Source organism: Macadamia integrifolia, chromosome 9 (assembly GCF_013358625.1).
Source record: "Macadamia integrifolia cultivar HAES 741 chromosome 9, SCU_Mint_v3, whole genome shotgun sequence".
Classification (NCBI taxonomy): Eukaryota; Viridiplantae; Streptophyta; class Magnoliopsida; order Proteales; family Proteaceae; genus Macadamia; species Macadamia integrifolia.
The window spans coordinates 32,459,454-32,482,157 of NC_056565.1; the positions used below are offsets into that span (position 1 = coordinate 32,459,454).

The window sequence follows — 22,704 nt, forward strand, 5'->3', positions numbered from 1 at the left end:
ATTGAAAATCTGATTGGAGAAATAAGATCCATGTAGCCGACCATTAAAAGCAGCACATTATAAAAATACAAATCAGATGTAGGGTACTTTGGCTCAGACTGCAATTCAACAATATCATTAAAAGGCTTGAAAAATTTGTACAAAAACTCAACCTTTTCCTAATCCTCATTGCTTAGACACACTTTAAAGTTTTTATCAATTAACTCTAATTGTTGAAATGCACTATGATAGACGATGGTAGAATCAAGCATGTAATAAGTTGAGTTCTACCCTGTAGAAACATCTCTATGCAACCATTTATGACTTGGTATAGCCCTTTGTTTGTAATATAAAGATCATTTTACTTTTCTTACTTGAGAAGCCTTCACATGTGCTACACTCGATTGAACAAAATATACAGATTAATCAATGAACTTCAAACCATCTTGTATAATTAGTTTTAATATATGAGTAAAACATCTACTGTGAAAAACTCATCACTACACATAAATGCTTTTTTCAATACCATACTTTTTTTTCAAGTATTCAATAAAATAAAGGTTAGCATCAACATTATCTAAAGTAATAGAGAGAAATTTATTATAAAGTAAGACCTATTTATAGTTTGACCTATACTGGATGAACTCATCGATTGCAAATTCATTTACCCTCATTTAAATATTCATCATTGCGCTTTAATTTCATTTTAATTATCCATCTCTCCATGAATCCATCTATAATTACACTCTTCTCTTATCTTTCTCCATGAATAAATGTTCTAACAATTAAATGATGTCAACAAATATTCAACTAAGATGCAAAAATTATGATCCATCATAATCATGTAAGCATCTCTATAATTAAAATATTTAGAAACATCACAAAAAAATTCTAAATTTTGATCCAAGCATCCCCGTAATAAAAATAATTAAAAACATCATAAAAAAATCCTAAATTTTGACGCAGGCATTCCTACAATTAAAATATTTATAAACATCATAAATTCTGATCCAATCATCCCCAAAATTAAATATTTTGATTTCATCCATTCTGAAGTGCTTTCACGTTGAAGTACATCAGTCCCACCCATGGTTTAAAGTATCTCCGATACTGATACGATACCCTCCGATACGTATCTTCAATTTAGCCAATCAATACGATACACACTAATACGATACATGAAATTTTTAAAATCCTTTCGTATCGATATATATCCTATGATACATATCGATATGCACCAATGCACTATCGATACATATTGATACTCTATGAAAAATATAAAATCAAGGTGAAATATACATTTCGGTATGTATCAGTACGTATCGGTGAGTATTTGCATACATCAATTGGTACGTATCGATGAATATCAGTACGTATCGGTATGTATCAATCAATACGTATCGGAATGTACCGATACAGTGCGCTGCGGTCATATAATGGCCAAGATGAGTATTTTTTTCAGAAAACACGAATTTTTGAGGGGTTTTTGTTCCAAAGTTGCCGCCAGTCATATTTCTCTCTAACTAAAGTGGAAATCAAGATTGGGAACAAGGATTTTACATTTATGGGACAACTACAAACTTTAAATTCTTAGTGCGATACCCTCAATTTAGTGTTATGCATAATACCTGTTATCAATAGTTTTTTTTAATAATTTTTTTATGCAAAAGTGTTTAAAAAGGTGTTTCATATCCATTTATTTGCGTATCTTTTGCGTATCTCCGATACGTATCTTAATTTTGATTGACCGATACGACAACCGATACCGATACTTTAATCCTCACTCCCACCTAATAGATGGAGCATAAAACACTTTTTACTTTGGGAATGTAGATATTAGTAAATGCAAAGATAAAAGATAGCAACCATGTCATAACCTAGAACAAGAATGATAATATATGTGAAATATCATCTAACAGACTAAACATTAACTGCAGTATATGCATTTGCATTATCACCCTGTTCATCTCTAACAATATGAAAATAATATAATATGTAAGATAACAATAATATGATAAAAAAATAGATAAAATATTATTTTTTTAATGGATGAAAAAATATATATTTAAATTTGTAGAAATTATCTCTAAAGTCTTCTCCGAATATCTAATCTTGGAGGAAAATCAACGCTTCAGTATTTGTAGGCAATAACTTACTTCTATATTTATAAGCTTTATGGAGGGAATCTTATTCATATTCTTAGTTAGGAAAGGTTTATATAGCTTATATATGTGTGTGTGTGTGTGTGTGTGTGTGTGTGTGTGTGTGTGTTTGTTTGTGGGTATACTGAAAACAATTATTTTGCATATAATAAATATCATGTGTGAAAACATATTATTCATTTGGGAGGAGACTGGGCACTCTGGGTTCAACCAATAGGGAATCCGAATGAGAGGGCATGAGAAACTTTTCTAATGGGGAGAAGAAAGGCAAAAATAGTGCTTGGACTCTCAAAACCCTAATCCCAATTTCAATGATTTCATTCAACAACAAAAAATAATAAAAACCTCAAACCCCCATTTTCTGACTTGAGCTTCTTCTATAAGACTCTCTCCCTCTCGTTAGTTTGTTTATATTATGGTTTAATTTCATTGAGTTTCTGTCCTAAGGTTTTGCTTTGGATCAAGAAGTTTTGAATTGATCTCAGTTGCAATTTCATGGTTTGATATTACTGGATTTAAACTCTGATTCGTGCTTTGTTTTTCCAGATGAAAGACGCGGTGTTGTTCCCTTATTCGTCTTTTTTTCACAGTCCTCAACCAATGGAAGGTGATACATCTAATTGTTTTTAAGCATAAACTGTGAGTGTTGTGACGTAATATTTATAGTTCTCTCATATTTGGTTAGCTTGATTTGTTAGATATGGCCTACATATTTGTTTTTTTATAATGATTTGGGAGTTATAGTTGCCCCATTAGAATGTTAATGGTGATTGTTCTTGGGGTTTTAATGTTATCTATTTTCTTATTACTTTGCTACTTATTAGTAGTTGCACAAGTAGAGACTACCAGAATTGTTGAAAACCAACTAGACGATAATCTTCAATCGTTGAAATTCGAGTGGAAAATTGAAAACTTTTATAGTGTGAATGGGAAGGAATAGTACTTTGATATTTTATATGTCAGGGGTTATAAGTGGTATATGGATCTCTATTTTCTTCTTTATTTTCTTTTGTAAATTGGTGGATATTTGTGTTTCTTCCGATCAATCTCTGATCCTTAATATATAGATCTCTATTTTCTTCTTTATTTTCTTTTGCAAATTGGTGGATACTTGTGTTTCTTCTGATCGATCTCTGATCCTTACATTGTTTTGGGTAGGAGGATAGTGATTTGTTTAAACAGCCGGGTCCAATTGTCAATATATCTATGTGTTGTAGATTTGACAAAAAATGCTTAACAGATGTTGTATTTTGGGTCGATTCAATTTCATTGTGGTTTATCAAAACATTAGCGAAAACGTTTAGATCTGATATTGCTCATCATCTTCTTTGTCTTTTCTATGAATTTTTTAGGAGAAATAACGAAGTATATGTCTTGTTTTACGTAGATGCATTTCACTACATGTGATTATTTTATGATTATCATTGTATTGAAAATCTGATTGGAGAAATAGGATCTATGTAACCGACAACTAAAAGTGGTACATTATGAAAATACAAATTTGATGTAGGGTATCTTGACCCATACTATAATTCAGTAATGTTATTAAAAGGTTTAAAAAATTTATATAAGTATTTAACATTTTCATAATCCTCATTGTTTGGAACACTTTTAAAGTTTTTATCCATCAACTCTAACAGTTGAAATGCACTCTGATAGACGATGGTATAATCAAGCATGTGATAAGTCGAGTTCCATCTTGTAGAAACATCTGTCTGCACGCCTTTATGACTTGGTATATCAATTTGATTGTTGTATTCGAAAATTTTTACTTTCCTTGCTTGAGAAGCCTTCACATGTGCTACACTCAATCAAACAAAATATACATATTCATTAATGAACTTCAAACTATCTTGTACAATTAGTTTCAATATTTGAGTAAAAATTTGTTGTGAAAAACTCATCACTACACACAAATGTTTTATTTAATACCAATTTTTTTTTTTCAAGTGCTCAATAAAATAAAGATTAGCACCAACATTATCTAAAGTAATAGAGAAAATTTTATTATCAATGCCTAATCCAATAATATATATAAGGCAATTTCATATGTATTAACTCTTGTGTGTGGGGGTGGCGTGATGCAAGATTTTTAGTAATTTTTTATTTAATAACCATTATGTTTCAATGTAATGACAAGTGAGAGAAACATACGAGTCAGTAGTTATAAAGATCCACAAATCAGTAGTCAATGACATTCTACTATTGAAGGAATTTAAAAAATCCTTAATCCTTTTACTTTCTCTACTATACAACCTCAAGATATCCCATTTGGATATTCTTACTAATAGGACTGAATAGTGGATAAATATAAGAAATCAAAGCTCTAAACTCTTCATACTTGACGAGCATCAAGGGCAATTCACATCTGACAATAAGTGTGGTAATCATATGTCATACTAAATCTGCATCAATCTTCTTACTTTTTAGTGCAATACTCCAATCACGTCCACTCAATAACATTCGAGTGATATCTTTATTTTTACGTTTGAAGTAACCCTTAAGATGTCTCCTCAAACTACCAGTGCCATTGATAGATGAGTCAGCTTGATATAAATTTTCACAAGCCTTACATTTTGCCCTCTGTCTTCCATCAAAATTGTTCTTTTAGGGATATTAATAAACTCTTTTCAAACTATGGATCTTTTTCCCTATTTCTTGGTAAAGTACTAACTTTAGCAGATGAAACAACCAGTCTGATATTATGTTGAGATGTAGTTCTTGAACTAGATGGACTAGAACCTTTCCTTCCGCTTCCTTCATTAATAGACATTTGAACTTTTGGGTTTTTTCTATTTGACATTATTCAATTCAAATGAATAAAACAACAACAGGCTGCAAATAATAAATAAATAAATGAATCTTCATCAAAATAAAATAATATTGTTTAAATTCAAATTAATAAAACTTAGCATCTATTCAGTAAAAAATAAATAAATAATCACATAAACACATTGGGCGTGTAAGTTTAAAATCACTAAAAGAATATCATTAAATAAATTAATAGAATACTTGGTACACCTAAAAAATATCATTAATGAGATTTTTGGAGAAAGAATTTTCAGATTTGACATTTTATAGAGCTCTATTGATATACGAAATAGGAGACTTATAATTAGATCTTTCACTCTTGTTTAGGATGAGATGTAGAATAAACCAAGCAAGCAAGCTAATCCCTGAAAACTCAATAAATTAAATAAAGTTTCAATAAAAGTATAAAAAATCTTAAGCAAATACAAACAATCGGTTATCCACTTTGGATCCCAATAAGTTACAAGCAATCAGACAAAGAAATTGGATCTCAATAAGTTTCTATAATAATTTACTGTATACCTACAAAAAACCCATGAGACTATATCTACAAATCTTGTTATGTGCATAAGCTATTTGATAAAACATTATTTTTTTTTCTCCTTAGAAAGAACACTGAGTATTTATCCATATATTTCAATGACCAAATACAAGAAAATATATTTGAAAAATGGAATCATTCATGTTAGTACTAGCCTACCAGGCATTAGCATTAAACTAAGAGTACATAAATAAACAAAATATAAAATTTTGTTCGCAGTTAAACTGACAATGCTAGTCCTATGGACATGAAATAAACCTTTGCTTTTATATTGTGAATGACTAAATCCCTGATTCATGTTAACAATTTGGCTAACTTTCACAAACAGTACTCCACTATGAATAATTAACCAGGACCCTTATTATTTCATTAACTCAAGAAGACTCTGGTAAGTCTTATGTTCATAATATGTATTCTACATGAAGGGACTGATCTTGCAACTTCAAGATGGCATCGTAAGTACCATCCAGTTGAAACAGAGTTGACCAACATAGCAAATATCACATATGACTTTATTTAAAATAATAGTAAAAAAAAAACCTAGAACTTGCATTGAGTTTTGATCTGATGTAGAGACTGTACAAGACTGCGTTTTATAAAAATAGATAATTATTCATGCGTCTTTTTACCAAAAGTGCAGTCTATGACCATTACAGGTCCATAGAACCACAGATGCAAAACAAATTTCACCAAGGGGAAAGTGAAGTGACAAGAACTTTACAACTATGGGTAGAATATGTAATAGATTATTCTATTGACAATATGTCAAGTGTTGTAGAAATTTATGATGGCCTCGGCAAGCAGATGGTCCGATGTGAAGGTAACAATACACATGCAAAAAATTAGGGTTTTATCTCTATGCTCCACACTCTAGAGTTCAACGCATGTAAAGAACTGCCAAACACCATATACAAAAAGCATGGTAGCAAGTAACCTAATTGAGATCCTTAATATATAGTCAGACCCACAACCGGACAAAATTCACTGGCAATGTATAAATGGGAACTAATATGATCGCACCCTTGCTTGCTTTTCTCCTTGCTAACACGGTTAGGAATAAATGCTTCAACGAATAGGGCAACAATGGAGGTGCAACCACAGCACAACAAAATCCAATGAGAATGAGTGGAGGTTTTGCATAGCAAAGGGCCATAAAGAACTCCTTGAGATTGCGAGAACGAGTGGACGCGTTGACAAAAGGCTAAAGGTTTAAGAAAAAAATGAAGAGGAAGGAGAGGGTTAGCCTGTTAGGATTTTTTGCCTTTATATTCTTTACACTTTACTCTTTAGTTTGGGGTATAAAAATGGAAATTCCATACTCATTAAAGGGCCAGGCTAGGTCAGTGCAACATAGGCCTGTCTTGGTCAGATGCGTAACAGGCCAAGCATTAGCACCGAGAATTACAATTTATAAACGGTTCGGCTCAAGCCCGACACTTTAGATAAATGGGCAGGGTCAGGCCGGTGTTTAAATGGCTGGGCATGATCGATTCAGTCGAGTCAGGCTTGGGTTTGACACCACAAAATATCTACCCACCATTGATGCCCTTGCGTGACCTTCATTGACCCCCATGCTGGTGCATGGGCCATGTGTTGAATCAAAATTGAACCATCTATGCGGAACAAACTAAAATAAACACCCTTTATATTTCCACCCTTTCTCACAATCCTGTTGATTGAGCGTGGGATTCCATTACACTCAAGCTATACGACGATTCCCTTTGTGTCAAAAATATTATGGAGATAGAAAGAGAGAGAGAGAGAGAGGATTTATGTTCTTCTAACTTCTCTATTATTTGAAACATTATACATAAAGGAGATGGTTTTTTATCCTATTCTCCATTATACTAATATTTGAGAATTATTTATATTTTCTCCATTATAAAGAATGTAGGTTGGGTGTTGCTACTAGCTCGAATGGATCTTCGGTTGTCTATTGTTGAGGATACCCACTAACCTTCGGAGTTCTAACTCCATATTGGTTTTGATGATAATAAACAAATGCATCTTATAATGACTATCTACCAAGTGATATGTGAAGGAAATAACCTCAACTTGATATGGACTACAGAGCATGGTGCTAGACCTCATGATATGGAGTATGAAGTCATAAAGACCTTAATACATCAAGCACTGGTTAATGGCAAGAGAGCAGAAGTTAAAAAGAAGATACAAAAGGCATGGATCCTAGAAGTCATGATGAAGACCCATATGAAGAGTTTTATATAGAATATGTTGTAACAACACACACTGAATGCACTACACTACATAGATGCATGCATAAATTAGGTTGACTCTAGGAGGCACTCATTCTTAATGACCTAAAGACCCTAACTATGTTGGGGTTGACTCTAGGAGGCACTACATCATGACTATTTTTTGAGGGTATTTTAGTAATTATAAATAATATATTTTAAAGACAAACTAAATTGGAAAATTGCAGGCCATCAAATTGTGAAACCAAAACAACTTGAATCAGGTCAATTGAACCTCATATGAATAAGTTATGACTATTTGAATGTTGACAGACAGTTAAAACAAAAGTCAGAAGTCTGCCGGTAATTACCAGTAAAGTTCTGTGAGCAGAGAACTCATCAGACCCAAACTAACAGAGTTCTGTGATTTTTGAAGTTTGCATCTTCTCTTATGTACTTGTTAGAATGTAACACTCATATTAATTTCCATTGAATCAAATCTAATGAGTGAAATTCCATTAGCACCATCATAATAAGTTCTTCAAAGCTTACGTATTGTTAGAAATGATGCGACTATTATTTGTATAATAGATTAAAATCTCATCTAATTTTCATCTCCGACCTTAGCTCAGTTGGTAGAGCGGAGGACTGTAGTTGGTTAAAACCATCAGTTAATCCTTAGGTCGCTGGTTCGAATCCGGCAGGTCGGATTTTTTCATTTTTTATTTTTTATTTTTTATTTTTTATTTTGCGGTTGTTCTACCCTAGCCCCCACGCCTTGTCATCTCTTCTATTTCTTCTCTGAAACTAAACTAACAGTTCCCATTATGCAGAAAAGCGGGAATTGCAAGTGCTTGCAGCTTCGAAATCGTGCGTTGGCCTCACTTCTGGATCACTGAACGCTTCAATTCCTCCTTAAAATGGTAAAAGTGGAAGTTAACACTCTAACTTCGGATGCTTTCAACTTGTTTCATGGAAAATTTGCGCGATCAGACTCCGAGATCTAGGGTTTTCTGCTGATTTCGTGCATAATTCTAGCAAATTCGTATGGCTGTTTTGAATTTGTGTAGTTTATGGGTATCTGCAGATCGCATTTCTTTGAGATCAGTGATTTGCATAGTCTTTGAGTCTTTACATTTTTTGATTTGATCACTTCAACATTCAGTTCTGAACTAAAATTTTGACTTTACGACACATTTTTGGAAATTCTCCCTTGAGCATTGGTTTGATTCAGTTGAATTACTGTAATCGATTCTTTGGAATTTGGATTTTATTTCCTTCTTAATAAAGTAAATGTAGAAGATTATTCATGGAGTAGCCGATATAGTTTATGACTAAATTGTGGAAATGGTAGACAGAAATAGATTTAATTTTAGTACCAGTTTGTATTGTTCAATATTACAGTGCTCTTTTCCATATTTGTACATTTTAAATGATAATGACCCTCTCCTGTATCTTCCATCGTCCCTGAAAGAAATTATTTTCTTGTTACCATTTCCAGGCAAACTCATTAAGATCATACTTGGCATGCATAAGAAACACTCTAGAGGCTGCCATGTGCTTGCAGGTGTGTGTCTGTTATTTTCTGTGATCACTTGTTGATGTTAATATACATTGAGTGTTTATCTTGACTGCTGGCTCGTAAGAATGTGCAATTGAGTTATTGTTAGTGATCTGACATATATAGGTCGTCAAAGAATGCTGCTGAGGAGAGATGAGCTTCCCTAGCTCAGCATTGGTTTTAAGTCTTGGTGAGCTTTGGCAAAAGTAGTCTTGGCTCACTTCAGTCCCGTTTCTATATAATACCCCATTTAAGACCCAAGTGTGCGAGTTTTAAAGATACTGGTCAAAAGCCCATGATCAGAAATCAGTATGAAACTGAAATTGATAATTGAATTTGAGATTGAGGTTTGTGGTTCTGTCTGGGAGCATGGCCAACACCAGTGCTCCCATGTGTCTATATCTCTCCTCCCCATGTGAAAAGACATCTCTGCCCATTGTTTTGGGGAGGAGAGGGACACAAGGAGTGCTAGTGTAGGCCATGCTCCCAGACAAAGTTCTTTTTCCCTTATTACATTTAGTGAAAAAGAAAGCTGCGTGGTCTTGTGGCCTGCACCCAGAGACAGGGGTGTATGAAATTTCTGCCCCACCCCCTGTGAAATAAAAAATACATTCATGTTGACCCCCCTGGGCACATCTGGTGCAGGGGCCGCACAACCAGGCTGCGATCTCTTGCCCTTATATTTAATATCAGGATATAATATTTTTAACCAGAAACAAGAGAAATATGATGTGAAAACAGTATAACATAATACAATATCACATGGCATTATATGACATACAGTGAGCTGAGCACCATCATTTAAGGTGGGCTGGTTCAAAGTAGAAAGTTGAGTTCGACCTTGGGTCTTTGACTGACCTACATAAATCTCTTACATTTACCTAGTATGTTTCATGATTACTATATAACAAATAGGTACTACATGTTGTCAGAAGAGTCTCACATTTCTGTATGCTGTGCACTTCCAGAACTTTCCATGTCAAGAAGTTGAAAGACACAACAAGCCCGAGGTTGAGCTAAAGTAAGTTTTCTAGTTGTACTGCTTAGATTAGTATTTTTTTAATAATTAGTCTTAAGCATATTCTGGTTGATTTTTTAAGGAGAAGGTGATCATTAGATGAAGGGTCAAAAAAAAAGAAAAGGAAAGAATGAAACACTTGGGCAATGCAAATTAGTGAATATGTTTGTGCTTTAGCATAACTTCTTGACATGTAAATTGTAATGATATACTAAAACAATTTGTAATGCTATTTTATGTCCATGTAATGAAATCTATGACAAATGTGGCGGAGTGTTAATATTAATGAGAATTCACTAATTACCCTGTGGTAGATATGAGTATCTTAATGTTATAAAGGACCCCACATTTACTGCATTCATCAAGTTTCAGCCTCAAATGAGCATGTTATGGATAAAAACAGAGTGAAAAGTACCACTGAAAATTGCCACATTTTGAGGCACGTACATGTCACTTGTCTGCTCAAAGCTGAAACTTGACTGATGATGTGAATGAAGCGCTCTCAATTACATAAAACTTATCAATATTTGCCATATGACAGTTTCTGAATGTCACCAGATTTACCAACTTCATGAGCATTGGTGGATAGACTATCACAGTTTGCCACTTGGCAGTTAGTGAACGTTACCAAATTTACCAACTTCATGAACATAGGTGGATGGAACTCAATTATGATGGGCTTCCTTCGAAACTCAGGCCCTTTATTTTTTTTTTTTTTGGCAATTACAGTTGCAAGCTGGCGGCTTTCCATTGTTGCCTGAAGGTTTGATTAAGATTGTAATTGATGGTTTGATTCTGGTAACGAGTTTAGTTGGGAATAGATATGAAATGTTCTTTAGAGGTATTTATTCAGAAGTCCAACCCCTCTTTGTTTCTCTTAAAACATTTTTAGATGGCCAAAGTGAGATGGGACATTCAAAGGGTATGTTTTATATAATATGAGAAGTTGTCATTCAAATTCTCATGTCCTTCCGAATTGCCTCTTTTCTTCATGACATTGTTTTTACTTTTTATAACTATAAAAGAGCATGTCATGATCCATGATCAAAATAATTTTTTCCCCCAATTCTGGATTCTGATTGATCTTCAGATTCATGCCAAGCTTCTAATAATATTTAGTTTGGCTTGTATTTCGTAATCATGCTAGTCTGTTGTAGTCTTTCACGAGTGAAGCTCTTCTTAAACCATTGGTCTGTGTCATGGAAACATAAATATCCCTACTCAGATGATGTATTGATTAACTTGCTTCCATCTATTAATGCTTTTATGTTGTGTCAATGTGAGTGTGGGCACGTGCATTCTTGCTGGTATATTAGATATCTATTCCACAATGCTATGAAAATATTATCTGATGTTGACAAATTCATTTTCAGTTCATAGTTTTATGTATGAATATTTTTTAATTCTGGAGGAGCTTCTACTTAGATCCTTTTTCTTTTTTCCAGGACCAGCGTGGAACTTTTGCTGAATCCTGTAAGAACCTTCTTAGCAGTAGGCATGATATCTCCTGGGGTTTTGACTGGGGTGTGGGTTAACATGATTTTAAGTATAATCATAAACGTACTCATTGTCTACCATATGTGTAATTTCACACACAATGTTCATGAAGAGTTGCTGTATTTCTAATTTATCTCTTTTCTTTCGAAATTTGTGCTGATTAGTCTCTCTATCAGACAATTCCTTCTTTTTTCTGTGAATCTGCAATGTTTTCATTAAAATTTATATATTAACCAACTCCTTGCAGCCTTTCATTACCTTCTTTCAAGGAAATGGAAAGAATCTTGCATCTTACAGTCATTGCTAATTCTGCATCCTACTTAGTAATTTTAATTTTTGGGAAACTACTTAGTAATTTTATCTTAATGATAATTTCTTTCAACAGAGGCAATGGGTTTCTCTTTCATATCATCCATTCTTTTGTCTTTTCTATGATTCTATCCAATAACGTAGCTTTAAATTTTGGAATTCTGTCTCAGGTATTGATTTGTCGTAATGAGGCTGAGAAATGCTTGATAGAGACATCCATTAATTCCCTTCGCATAAGCATTAAGGTGAAACTGAAATGGTCTACGTTTCAGATATTTTATGATAAATATAACTACCACAATCAAATATAGAAGATAATACATGATATTGTCTGCTAATATGCAACAGAGGTAATAGTGTGTTTGAGTTTTTGGTGATAAGCCTAATCTTGTCTAGTGCATGCTTACAGTAAAAGACCATGATCATTGTCATTAATTGTCATGGGTAAAAGATCTCTGGCGGTCACGCATCCCTACGCCCAGACACCGGGGGGGGGGAATGACCACCCCACCCCCTGGGTCGATGCCTGTTCATGCGTTGTCATTGGCCCTGCGCTGGCGCAGGATCCACGCGACTAGGCAGTGATCTCTTGCCCAATTGTTATATTGCTGGTTGTTGCGGGCAAATTTTTTGGTGCAAACTGTTTTGGTCTCATGAGGATATGATGCTTTATTTTGTGTAGAAGCTTACTCGTCCTGCATTTCTGCTAGACCTGCATAGAGATTTGCTTTGTTTCACCGATTGGAGCTGTTAACCACAAATTTCTTCTTCTAAAGAAGGGTCATCAATGGGGAGATAGTTCACGGGTTTCTGTGACAGCTATTTACTGGCTTGTGGTCGTTTGAGTTGTTCTCGATTGGAACCAGGATGATTTAATTCAAAACATTGTTGTTGGGTATCTGTATTGCTTTGTTGGGTGTTCATGATGATCTAAGCAAGGTGGTCTTTGAAACTGGAACTTCCTGCCTTCGTTGACTCAGACAAAAAAAAGTTGTATTATTATGTGTGTGCATTGCTCGGACAAAAAAAAGTTGTATTATTATGTGTGTGCATTCTCTTTGTTATTCACATGATGATTTCATAATTTTCGACCTTGTAGCTTAGGAGTTGATGCACCAAAATGGAGACTAAACAATGATTTTGCACTAGGATGTCTATGATTATACTATTTCTTGGAAATTTTAAATTGGTATTGGATATGCGTTTAGTACATCTTTATATTAGTTGATCACAATAAAACAAATGCACTCCCTTGATGGTTCATGATGATTACATCACTTGAATATGTTTTCCTGTCCTGATCATTGGGAGCAGTACTGGTGTTTGTCAAGAAAGTTGCAGTAAATGACGCCATGTTGTCTTAGTTTTGTCGACTGGGATTGCATATCTCTCACAGGGGGTCTTCTTTCTACATATTTTATTTTAAAATTTATAATGCATCCTTTTTGCCTTGCAGTTTGTTTTCATCTTCTCATAGGTCTATGAATTCCTTCTTGTATAGGTAAAGCAGGCAGATGAACTTGAAAACATACTAACCAGAAAATTTCTTAGATTTTTGTCAATGAGGGCAGAGGCATTCCAGGTATTGAGGAGAAAGCCAGTTCAGGTATGTATCGTCAACTCTGAATCAGCTATGTTTATTACTTTCCCCTGTACTTTTTTTCCCCTGATTGTCCTATTGTTTGTGATTTTGAAGTAACAGGATATAACTAATCTCAAATAGTTCGTTAAGATTACTTCTGGAAGATAACAATGGTGGTGTCATTTTTAAACTTGTGATAACATGGCATATTGTTCTGTTGACTATCGAAAGTCGGAATAGGAGCAACTTCATGTTTAACGTCAAAAGATTCTTTTTGTTGAATGACAATAAATTTATCAGGGAGAGAGAGAGACCCATACAAAAATCACCAAGAGAGATTTAAAAAAAAAAAAAAAAAAAAAAAAAAAAAAAAAAAAAAAAAAAAAAAAAAAAATCATCAAAGCTTAAAAGGATACGTACAATCAGGTCATCACCCACCCCATGTTCTCAGATAACAGGGTAATCCCTATTTCTGGGGACACCTGCTATGGCCCATAATAAAATCACTTATATTTTATTTTATTTTAAAATTGTTATTTGAAATCAAGGTTACAAGTACCACTATTAGTTTATTCAGGTCATCCAATCCGTATATGTATTTGGTCTGGACTGATCTGACATTGATCTGGACTGTAACTGGCCAAGACCCATCCAATCAAAATTCCGATACCTAAATCACTGTTTGAAATTCAATGAAATCATGTGTCTGGATTATAATTCATCTTTGCATGTTATGACATTCTTTCTTATTGCAACCTATCATTGCAGGGTTATGACATTAGCTTTCTTATCACGAATTATCATTGCGAGGATATGCAAAAGCACAAACTTATAGATTTTATCGTGCAGTTCATGGAGGCAAGACTTCAATGGACTTTTAATATCTAAATCATTTTCTTGCTACTTGGTTTCTTAATTCTAGATGGTCAGTGGATGAAATTATCTTGTTACCATGGATTCTTTGCAATGTTCGTGATCTTCTTTAAACCTTATAAATACCATAGTTGATGCAACTTGGCAGTTTCGTTAAGCAAAGCAAATAATCATACTATTGAAATAGCTGAACCATATTGCCTCTTGGTTTTCCTGGTTTTACTAGTCGAAGCTGCTCACAACTGTTGTACAATTTTCAGATTTTTCAGTTTGTGTTCCCTACTTGATGAATTTAGTAGGTGCTATTTTGTTTAAACTCACCCTATAAGAGAACCAAGCTCCATCATCTTTTTGGCTTTAGATGAGTACAAAATATGAATTGTATCTCCCCCCCCCCCCCTCTCAACAAAAAAAAAAAAAAAACCAAAAGGAGGGGAAAAAAGAAGAAGAAGCTGAAACCAGAAAGATGCAGAAGGGTTTTAATTAGGGGAGAATGGGGGAAAATGTTGCAAGAGAATAATTTTACCATTCCCCCTTGCCCAATTTTGCCCGCCATTTTCTTCAGAATTTCCTAGTTGATGTACAAGAAGAGACACCCAATCACTGTGTTGGAGATCAAGTGCAACATTTTCTGATAGCCAAGAGTTGGGTGTAGAGTTCTATTTAATCTACCCTTGTACCCATTATCACTTTCATTGTGATGGTTCTCCTTTCATGAGCACCGACATGGCATACATGGGGTTCTTTACTGACTTGGTCAATGCCAAGCAATATTAAGCTGTTGTTGTCTTCCACCATTTATGTAATCTTAAACATTATATTTGTGTAGTCTAGTGATCTTTACTATTTGTTTTTTGCCTTGGACATGGTGCTTCTGGGTGTAGATTAACTGTGATAAAGTGATATATCTTATTGTCTGGCAGTGACTTGGTTCTGATAATTAAACCCAAAACAACCAATCACCACTTAGCTGCGGTTGCTACATGCATTGGTATGCTCCCAGTTGTACTGTATCCTCCAAAGCCCAGTCTGCACTGTCCAACTTAATGGATAAATAGCTAAATAAAAATACAAGAACAGAACTCATAATCTATGTTGGAAGGTCTTTTTTTTTTTTTCAGGATGTATTCATTTTCTTAGCGCCCAACCTTCATAGCTTACATTTTGACTTGAAAAACATGCCTTCTAACTTGTGGGGTCATGCTCCTGGTTCTCCCCTGACATATGGTAGGAGGGGGATTTTCATTGGGAAAGCAAGTATTAAAGAGAGTCGGGCAGTCAGACTCGATGTCCTTACTACCTAGATGTGAAATTGGTGATTTTCATTTTGGAGGTTCCTTTTTGTTCATCCTCACAAAAAAAATCACCCGCCATTGATATGGGATGCCGTTCACATAGTCTCCTGGAATCATCCATGGCAAAACTATCAATGTAGTAATGTATTCTTCATGATGTCGTGATGTCTAAGTTGTTATCATCATGCTCCTCTTTACCTAGAATTTTGAGCTTAGGGTCCTCATTTATTTTGTCCAAATATCCTGAAGCTATGAATCAAACTCTTAGAATAAGTTTGAACCGTGAGTCTTCTATATTGTGTTTGGGCTTTTCTGGCCATGCTTTCTGTTTGGGTGTTTGGGAAGTTGCCTCATTGTTGTTGTTGTACACTATCTTGATTCTTTTCTAATAAGTTTGTCATGTTTTGATAGGCAATAATGCCACTATTGTAGTCATTGTTGTTTCTGAGCTGAAATAGTTTTAAACTTACAAGTCTTAAAATTTCAGGATATTGATAAAGAGATAAGCGAGTTGAAAATGTCCGTCAACACACGAGGAAGACTTGTGGCAACAGAGTTCTTGAAGCAGTTCATCTGATAATTAAAAGATGGTCATTTGCAAAGACCTTCTATAGTGTGAGAACAAAGTGGCAGCTGTAACTATAAAGAGGACTAACACATGCGCATGTATCTCAGGAACTCAGTTAAATTCACCATTTTTATTATAAATTTATATTCTTCATCCAAAGGCAAAGGTCTAAATTTTAGGTTCTCTTTGTTGAGCTGTTTTGGTTTAGCTGAAAATTTATTGACCGTTTGAACACTGACATGCGTAAATCCTTCTTCCCTTATTATAAATTTGTCGACCGTTCAATGGGATTTACACATCAAAACCTTCTTCCCCGCCTGATGTGTAGAAGGAAGCAAATGTATATTGGAAACTAAGTTCAGAATTGATCTTTAAAAGACTTCAATTTTTTGATCGTGGGAATTCCCTGCTTTATCTCTAGTCATTATAATTACACATGGCCCTTCTGGTAACAAATATTCAATGGGACCTCATAAAATAGAAATAAATAAATATATATATATATATATATATTTCAATGGGGCCATGGGGACACTTTTCTCTGCAATTCAAATCTTGTCATTAAGGTCTGTTTCCGATAGTTATCAAAGTTGCACCCCAAATTTTCAATTTAAACAGCAAGGTGTTAGGATTACATGGTTTAACTACACCCCCAATGCTGCACCTAGATTGTTGGACGAATTTGCAATTTGCATACTCAAGGTTGTCATATTAGAAGAGTAAATGTTTAGCCAATTATAACGTAGGGAGAGGGATGGATACACTCATACACCAGTGTTGTGTATTGGAATCTTAAACAGTAGCATTTTTTTAATTGTCAGACCCCCTTCTTCACATCTCAGCTGATCGACCTTTTTTTTTTCAAATTTATGGACAAGGAAAAATTAGATTAAATGTGAAACTGTAACACATCAATGTTTGGATTGGACATGTTAATTTTAAAGAGATTGTTCATGGATCTATGAGCCAGACACCACAAAAGGAGTACCATGTTGTTGTTAGGCCTAAGCCAAAATGGTGTTAGTGATAATGTATTATCAAAAAAAAGATATGTATCATCAGCATCCGAAAGAAGTTGTGCGACACTAGAAGGCCACGAGGTGGTGCCAACAAAAAATGATTGTTCAATTTCATTTGAATTATTCTATGTTTCTCCAATGTTCCACCCATCCAACTTTCCCTGCTATAGTCCAAGGAGAAGACATTTTGTGCTGGCCTAAAAAATTTCTTTTGTCATAAAAAAAAATAACAAATAATGAGACACATCTCCCATTACGAATGATACAAAATGCCCAACCTGAGTTTTTGTTGCTTTTATCATTTATGCTCACATGGACTAAAATAGGGAAATTTAAAGAAGGGTAACAAGGGATACTAGAATCGAAATGGGTAGAAATCACCTGTTGTGTGGGGTGGTATAGCTGGATTGTCCACAAGTTAGCTGGTGATTAAGTAAGGATTTGGTTAGGCCTTCTTGAAAGTAATGTTGTTTCTATGTGACTAAATAAAGTAGCATATAATAATAAAAGTAATGAAGAAAGTGGAGACATTATTATCAGGTGTTGCACTTGAGTCAGATAAATACATAATCATATTATTAACATATATGGCAGAAAAGTTCTCAGTTCTCAAACCCAATAGGCTTGCCACCCAGATTCTCTTGATGAATCGTAGGATAGGAAGCTGTGCCACATAGATCCAAGGTGTTTGTGGCAAAAAAAACACAAATTGGATCATTTTTATCCATTTGTCCAGGATGTCTTTAGTAGCTAGTCCTCCAAGTGCTAATTTTCAGAATAGCTCTTAAATTTGGGATGTAATTGGAGTTTTCAAAAAAATTGCCACCAATGTGAGCATGGTGATAAGCAAGTACACTTGTTTGGGATTCCAACAGAGTTATTATGTAAATCAAAATGAAGGAACTTAGTAGCCAATTTAGTGGTAAAGACTCCCTTTTTATATAGATGATACCACCGGCTATATCTATTAGAGCTGATGGGGATTTGCATGAATTTATTTACAGATGAGAGAGGGAAAATAGAAGACAAGAGACAATTATTCTAGTTGTTCCCAATTATGAAATCACTGACAGGGATTAAAAAATTTGAGGGTTAGATGTGGTGGAGTTGTGAAGAGGATTGGGATTGTTTGGAATCCAGGGATCGAACCAAACACAAGTATTATTCTCGATTCCTAATTTTCTAAAAATCGTCATTTTGAGAGTTGGGAGAACTTACAATGTTATTCCAAGTTGCAGATCTTTTTTTCTTTAAGAATCGAGGGGGTGGGGGAAATAGACATTCGGAAAGTATTTGTGGTGTAGGACTTGTACCCACTAAGGGTTCTCCTCATTATTCACCCACCATCCCAATTTTAAAGAACTTTATTTTGTATTTCAGATTTCCTTAGGCCAAGACCACTTTCAGATTTAGGGGAGCAGACCTTGTGCCAGCCAATTATATGATATTTCTTTGTTTGGCAATGTTCTCCATTTCAAAAAACGAGGTAAATAGAATCAAGTTTAATGCAAGTGACCTTATGAATTGCAAAATAAGACATGAGATAGGGGGTATAGAGGAGAGAGCATATTTAGAAGCACAATTCTTCCTGCAAAAGAAAGGAAGTTAGGTTTTCAAGCCTGAGTTTCTTATCTACTCTTTGTACAATATGACTGAATCTAGCTCGTCTAGCTCTTTTATGGAAGAGATTAGTCCCTAAATAGGTTGATTCATAATCCATCTCGTTAATGCCTAGAACGTTGTTGTAAAGGCCAATTTTAGAATTACTACTAACATTTGAGATAAAAGCAATGCTGCACTTAGATTGCTTAAAGTGATCAAAAGCTGAACCCCAAAGCTTAATAGAGAAAGATGATGTACTGATGAGGTAGCTAATTATGTCTCCCCATTTCTCACCAAATCAAAGGAAGTCAAAAAGACCTCGTAACAATTCCCACTCAAGTTTGTCATATGCTTTGGTCATGTCTATTTTGGTGGTAAGAAAACCAGGCTTACCTTTGGTATGTTTCCGATAATGGAAGATCTCTTGAGCAATGATGATATTATTAATAATCTAATATTTTTCACCGCCACTACACCTCTCTCCAATTTTAGTTGCTCAACTATTGGTGCGGGGGGTCCTCTCTCTCTCTCTCTCTCTCTCTCTCTCTCTCTCTCTCTCTCTCTCTCTCTCTCTCTCTCTCTCTCTCTCTCTCGTTGTCTCCCCCATCTCTGGCGCTCTGCCCAAGGTCTCTCATTCCCTCATCCCCTCTGCTTTGCTACCCGCATTGTCCCTTGCACCCCCCCAATGGCCAAGTTTACATAAATTAAAACATATAAATCAATAACCCCCTAGAAAGTCTGTTGAGTGCATGTGATGGAGTAGCCTTAGGGAGAAGAGAGAAAATCACACAAGAGGGGGAAGTGATCACACACCACACACGAACTCACTAATTTTAAAATTTAAATTCACTCTAAAAATCAAACATTGAGTTATGCAAGTATATAAAAAGAAAATAAAAGACTACTCCTACTTAGACTCTAATACTGAAATAAACTCCTACTTAGACTCCAAATATAAACCTACTTCTCTACCTCCTACGCATCCTACTCAAAGACAAATAAAAGACATAATATAAAACTAACTACTGCCATTCCTTGTTGGACAAAAAACTTGGGCTGGACTGGTTCTTCTTGGTCCTTGGCTACCACAACTGGTCTTGTTGGTTCAACAAAGTAAGTGCAACTGTATCTACATCAACTCTCCCCTTCTGAAAATAACTCAACTCTGTCGAGTTTGGATGAGGTCCAAGAATGCCTTTAGAGTTGATGCGCTTGATGAGAAAAGTACCAACTGTCTTCTTGAGCTTGAGAGGGGGAAGATCCTTTGCTGGAAGGAACTTCATCTCGAGGCCACTATGCTGAAAAGTATATGTATTCTCACATCCACAGTGCTTGAATTTCTTTTCGAACAACCATGGGTGCCCCAGAAGAATGTGACAGGCTTTCAGAGGGAGAACATCACATTGAATCTAATCGATCAGTCCACCAATGGAATACGTCAGCAAACACCTTTCATGCATTTTCAGATTATTATTGCTCACCCATCCAACCTTGTAGGGATTCGAATGAGGCTCATTTTTTAGACCCAACTTGCTAACAACATCTTCAGCAACAACATTTGTACAATTGCCGGGGTCAATTATCATATTATACAAACTGTCATTGCATCGCACTTTGGTTTGAAAGATACTGTTACGGCATCAATCGTCTTCCTTAGAAATCTTCTGTGCAGTCAAAAGAGGATGGATCACATAGAACGGTCGAGGCTTACCATCACTATCACCATCATTAATCTTATTAGGATAATGATCGCATTCAACCTCCATATTTACTATTCTAGTTTTTGATTGCTCTTCATATGCATAGGGTATAAAATTCTCCTTGTCGATGTATGCTAACAACCGGTTAGCACATTGATTAGCTCTATGCCCTTACCCCTTGCATGAGAAACATTGAATAACCTCATTTGGAAATACTAAGTTCCTGTCATAACCACGTTGAGGTGATGAGTATGGTTGATTAGGATGTGAAGATGACATGTTTGAATCACGATGAGGTGGAAAATATGGTCGGCTGGGTTGTGAATATGCCATAGATGAAGCACTAGCTTGTGGTTTGCTGATTGACTTCTCCTGTTGAGATGACTGACTGAATAGAACTAGGACCCCTAGGAAAAGCATCTGTGAATGGCCTCAAATTGTATGGACGTTTAAAACTCTCCTCAACCTAATATGCTACATGGACAACATCTTCTATTGTAGGTAGTCGACTAGAGGCAAGGGCAACATTAAGTTGAGGGTGCAAACCATTGCGAAATTGTGCCACCAATACTTCTTCATCCCACTCAAAATCTAAATGAGTAGCCAAATAATAGAACCTAGCAATATATTCTTCCATGGTCAAATTTTCTTGTTTCAACTGTGCAAACCTGAGATGCATATGTTGCTTGCAATTAGAAGGCAATAATCTCCAGTTCATGACTTCATGCATTTCAGCCCAAGTAGTGACTAAACCAATGCCTCGGGTTTGATTTTGTTGTTGTTGCTTGATCCACCAGATTCGGGCCGTGCCTTTAATTTTGGCCTTTGTAAATAGGATCTTTCGGGCCTCGATCAACCCATACCATCTAAAGAATGTATCTAATATGTGAATCCAGTCAAGTTCAGTTCTGTATTATTATCTCCATAAAAATCAAGGACATCCAATCTTGTTGCTCTTTCTACTCCATCATCATTCTACCAGTTCTATATGGTGGTGAAGGTGGTGTATGATGTGGTGGTGGATCCTGTGGAATAGTGTTTGAAGAATCCTCATATTGAATGAGACTCTTTCCTTTATCTGCTGCAACCAAACGATCAATAGAAGCTTGTATAGATTCCATCATTATCATAATAACTTCAATTTTTGCATCATTTTCTCCCTTATAGGAATTCAGCTGTTGAACAACTTCACTATTGACTACCATGGTGGAAATGGCTAAGATCATACTTAAATATGATGGTAAAATAGTAAATAAATGGGGAACATAAAAGGATAATGGCATAATGGTAATTATTTCATTATTATTATTATTTTGTTGTGCAGGGTTACAGTATTGGAAGGAAAGTGGATCAAGTGAGTCGCAATATCGTAATTAGAAGGAGACTAATTAGAAGGATAAATCAACACCATTTGTGTCAAGGGCAAAAGCTGAACCTCTTATATGGACCAAAAGGAAAAGAGAATAAAGAGAAGGGCAGATTGGGAAACGGAAATAAATTAAAGAAAGAAAATCAACTCAATTTAAGAGTTGTGCTTGGGAGGGTTACTGAATACCGATGGAAGGGTTTTTCTTCTTGCTGGTTTCGTGGAGTCAGAAACCAATGATGGACTCGAGGGGAACCAGGTAGGTCATCGCCTCTCTCTCTCTTCTCGCCTTTCTCCTCTATTCTCGTTTCCTCTTCTTCTTTCTCTTCTTCTTCTTCTTCTTCTTCTGTCTTCTTCTTTCTTTTCTGCCTTCTGCGTTGGTTTTTTTTTTTTTTTTTAATATTATTATCTCGCTGAACCCATAAAGGGTTACTGAAGCTGCTGGAAGAGAAAGGGAGAACAAAGTTTCAGAATAGAGTTGTTTCCTTTCCTTTTCTTCTCGTCTTTTGCGTCTCTTCTCTTCCTTTTCCTTTTCTGTTTCTCTTTTTATTTTATTTTTTTCACTTGCCTTCTTACGGCTACCACTTTTGCCCTACTACTTTTTTTTTTTGTGCTGTCGAAACCTT

General features: G+C 35.2%; 1 protein-coding gene and 1 non-coding gene across 3 annotated transcripts; both read left to right on the top strand.

Moving 5' to 3' along the window:
- The first annotated feature begins 8,305 nt into the window (after positions 1-8,305).
- On the top strand, positions 8,306-8,398 carry TRNAY-GUA. The gene is made up of 2 exons: positions 8,306-8,342; positions 8,363-8,398. It is a non-coding gene; the product is annotated as a tRNA-Tyr (tRNA).
- Positions 8,399-8,448: 50 nt separating this feature from the next.
- On the top strand, positions 8,449-16,550 carry LOC122089936 (actin-related protein 2/3 complex subunit 4). 2 transcript variants are annotated; one of them, XM_042659714.1, is made up of 8 exons: positions 8,451-8,611; positions 9,190-9,255; positions 10,218-10,270; positions 11,713-11,740; positions 12,244-12,318; positions 13,575-13,679; positions 14,424-14,513; positions 16,311-16,550. In XM_042659714.1, exons 1-8 carry the CDS (start codon positions 8,609-8,611, stop codon positions 16,398-16,400), a joined length of 510 nt encoding a protein of 169 aa, XP_042515648.1. In that variant the 5' UTR covers positions 8,451-8,608; the 3' UTR covers positions 16,401-16,550. The 2 variants fall into 2 exon arrangements, with proteins under 2 accessions (XP_042515649.1, XP_042515648.1); XM_042659715.1 differs by lacking the exon at positions 12,244-12,318 and having other exon boundaries at positions 8,449-8,611.
- The last annotated feature ends 6,154 nt before the right edge of the window (positions 16,551-22,704 follow it).

Bases quoted from the DNA above. Each gene is read 5' to 3' on its own strand.
- LOC122089936 (XM_042659714.1), top strand. The intron at 11,741-12,243 runs GTAAGAACCTTC...ATTCTGTCTCAG, and splicing joins TGGAACTTTTGCTGAATCCT to GTATTGATTTGTCGTAATGA. The intron at 13,680-14,423 runs GTATGTATCGTC...CTATCATTGCAG, and splicing joins TGAGGAGAAAGCCAGTTCAG to GGTTATGACATTAGCTTTCT.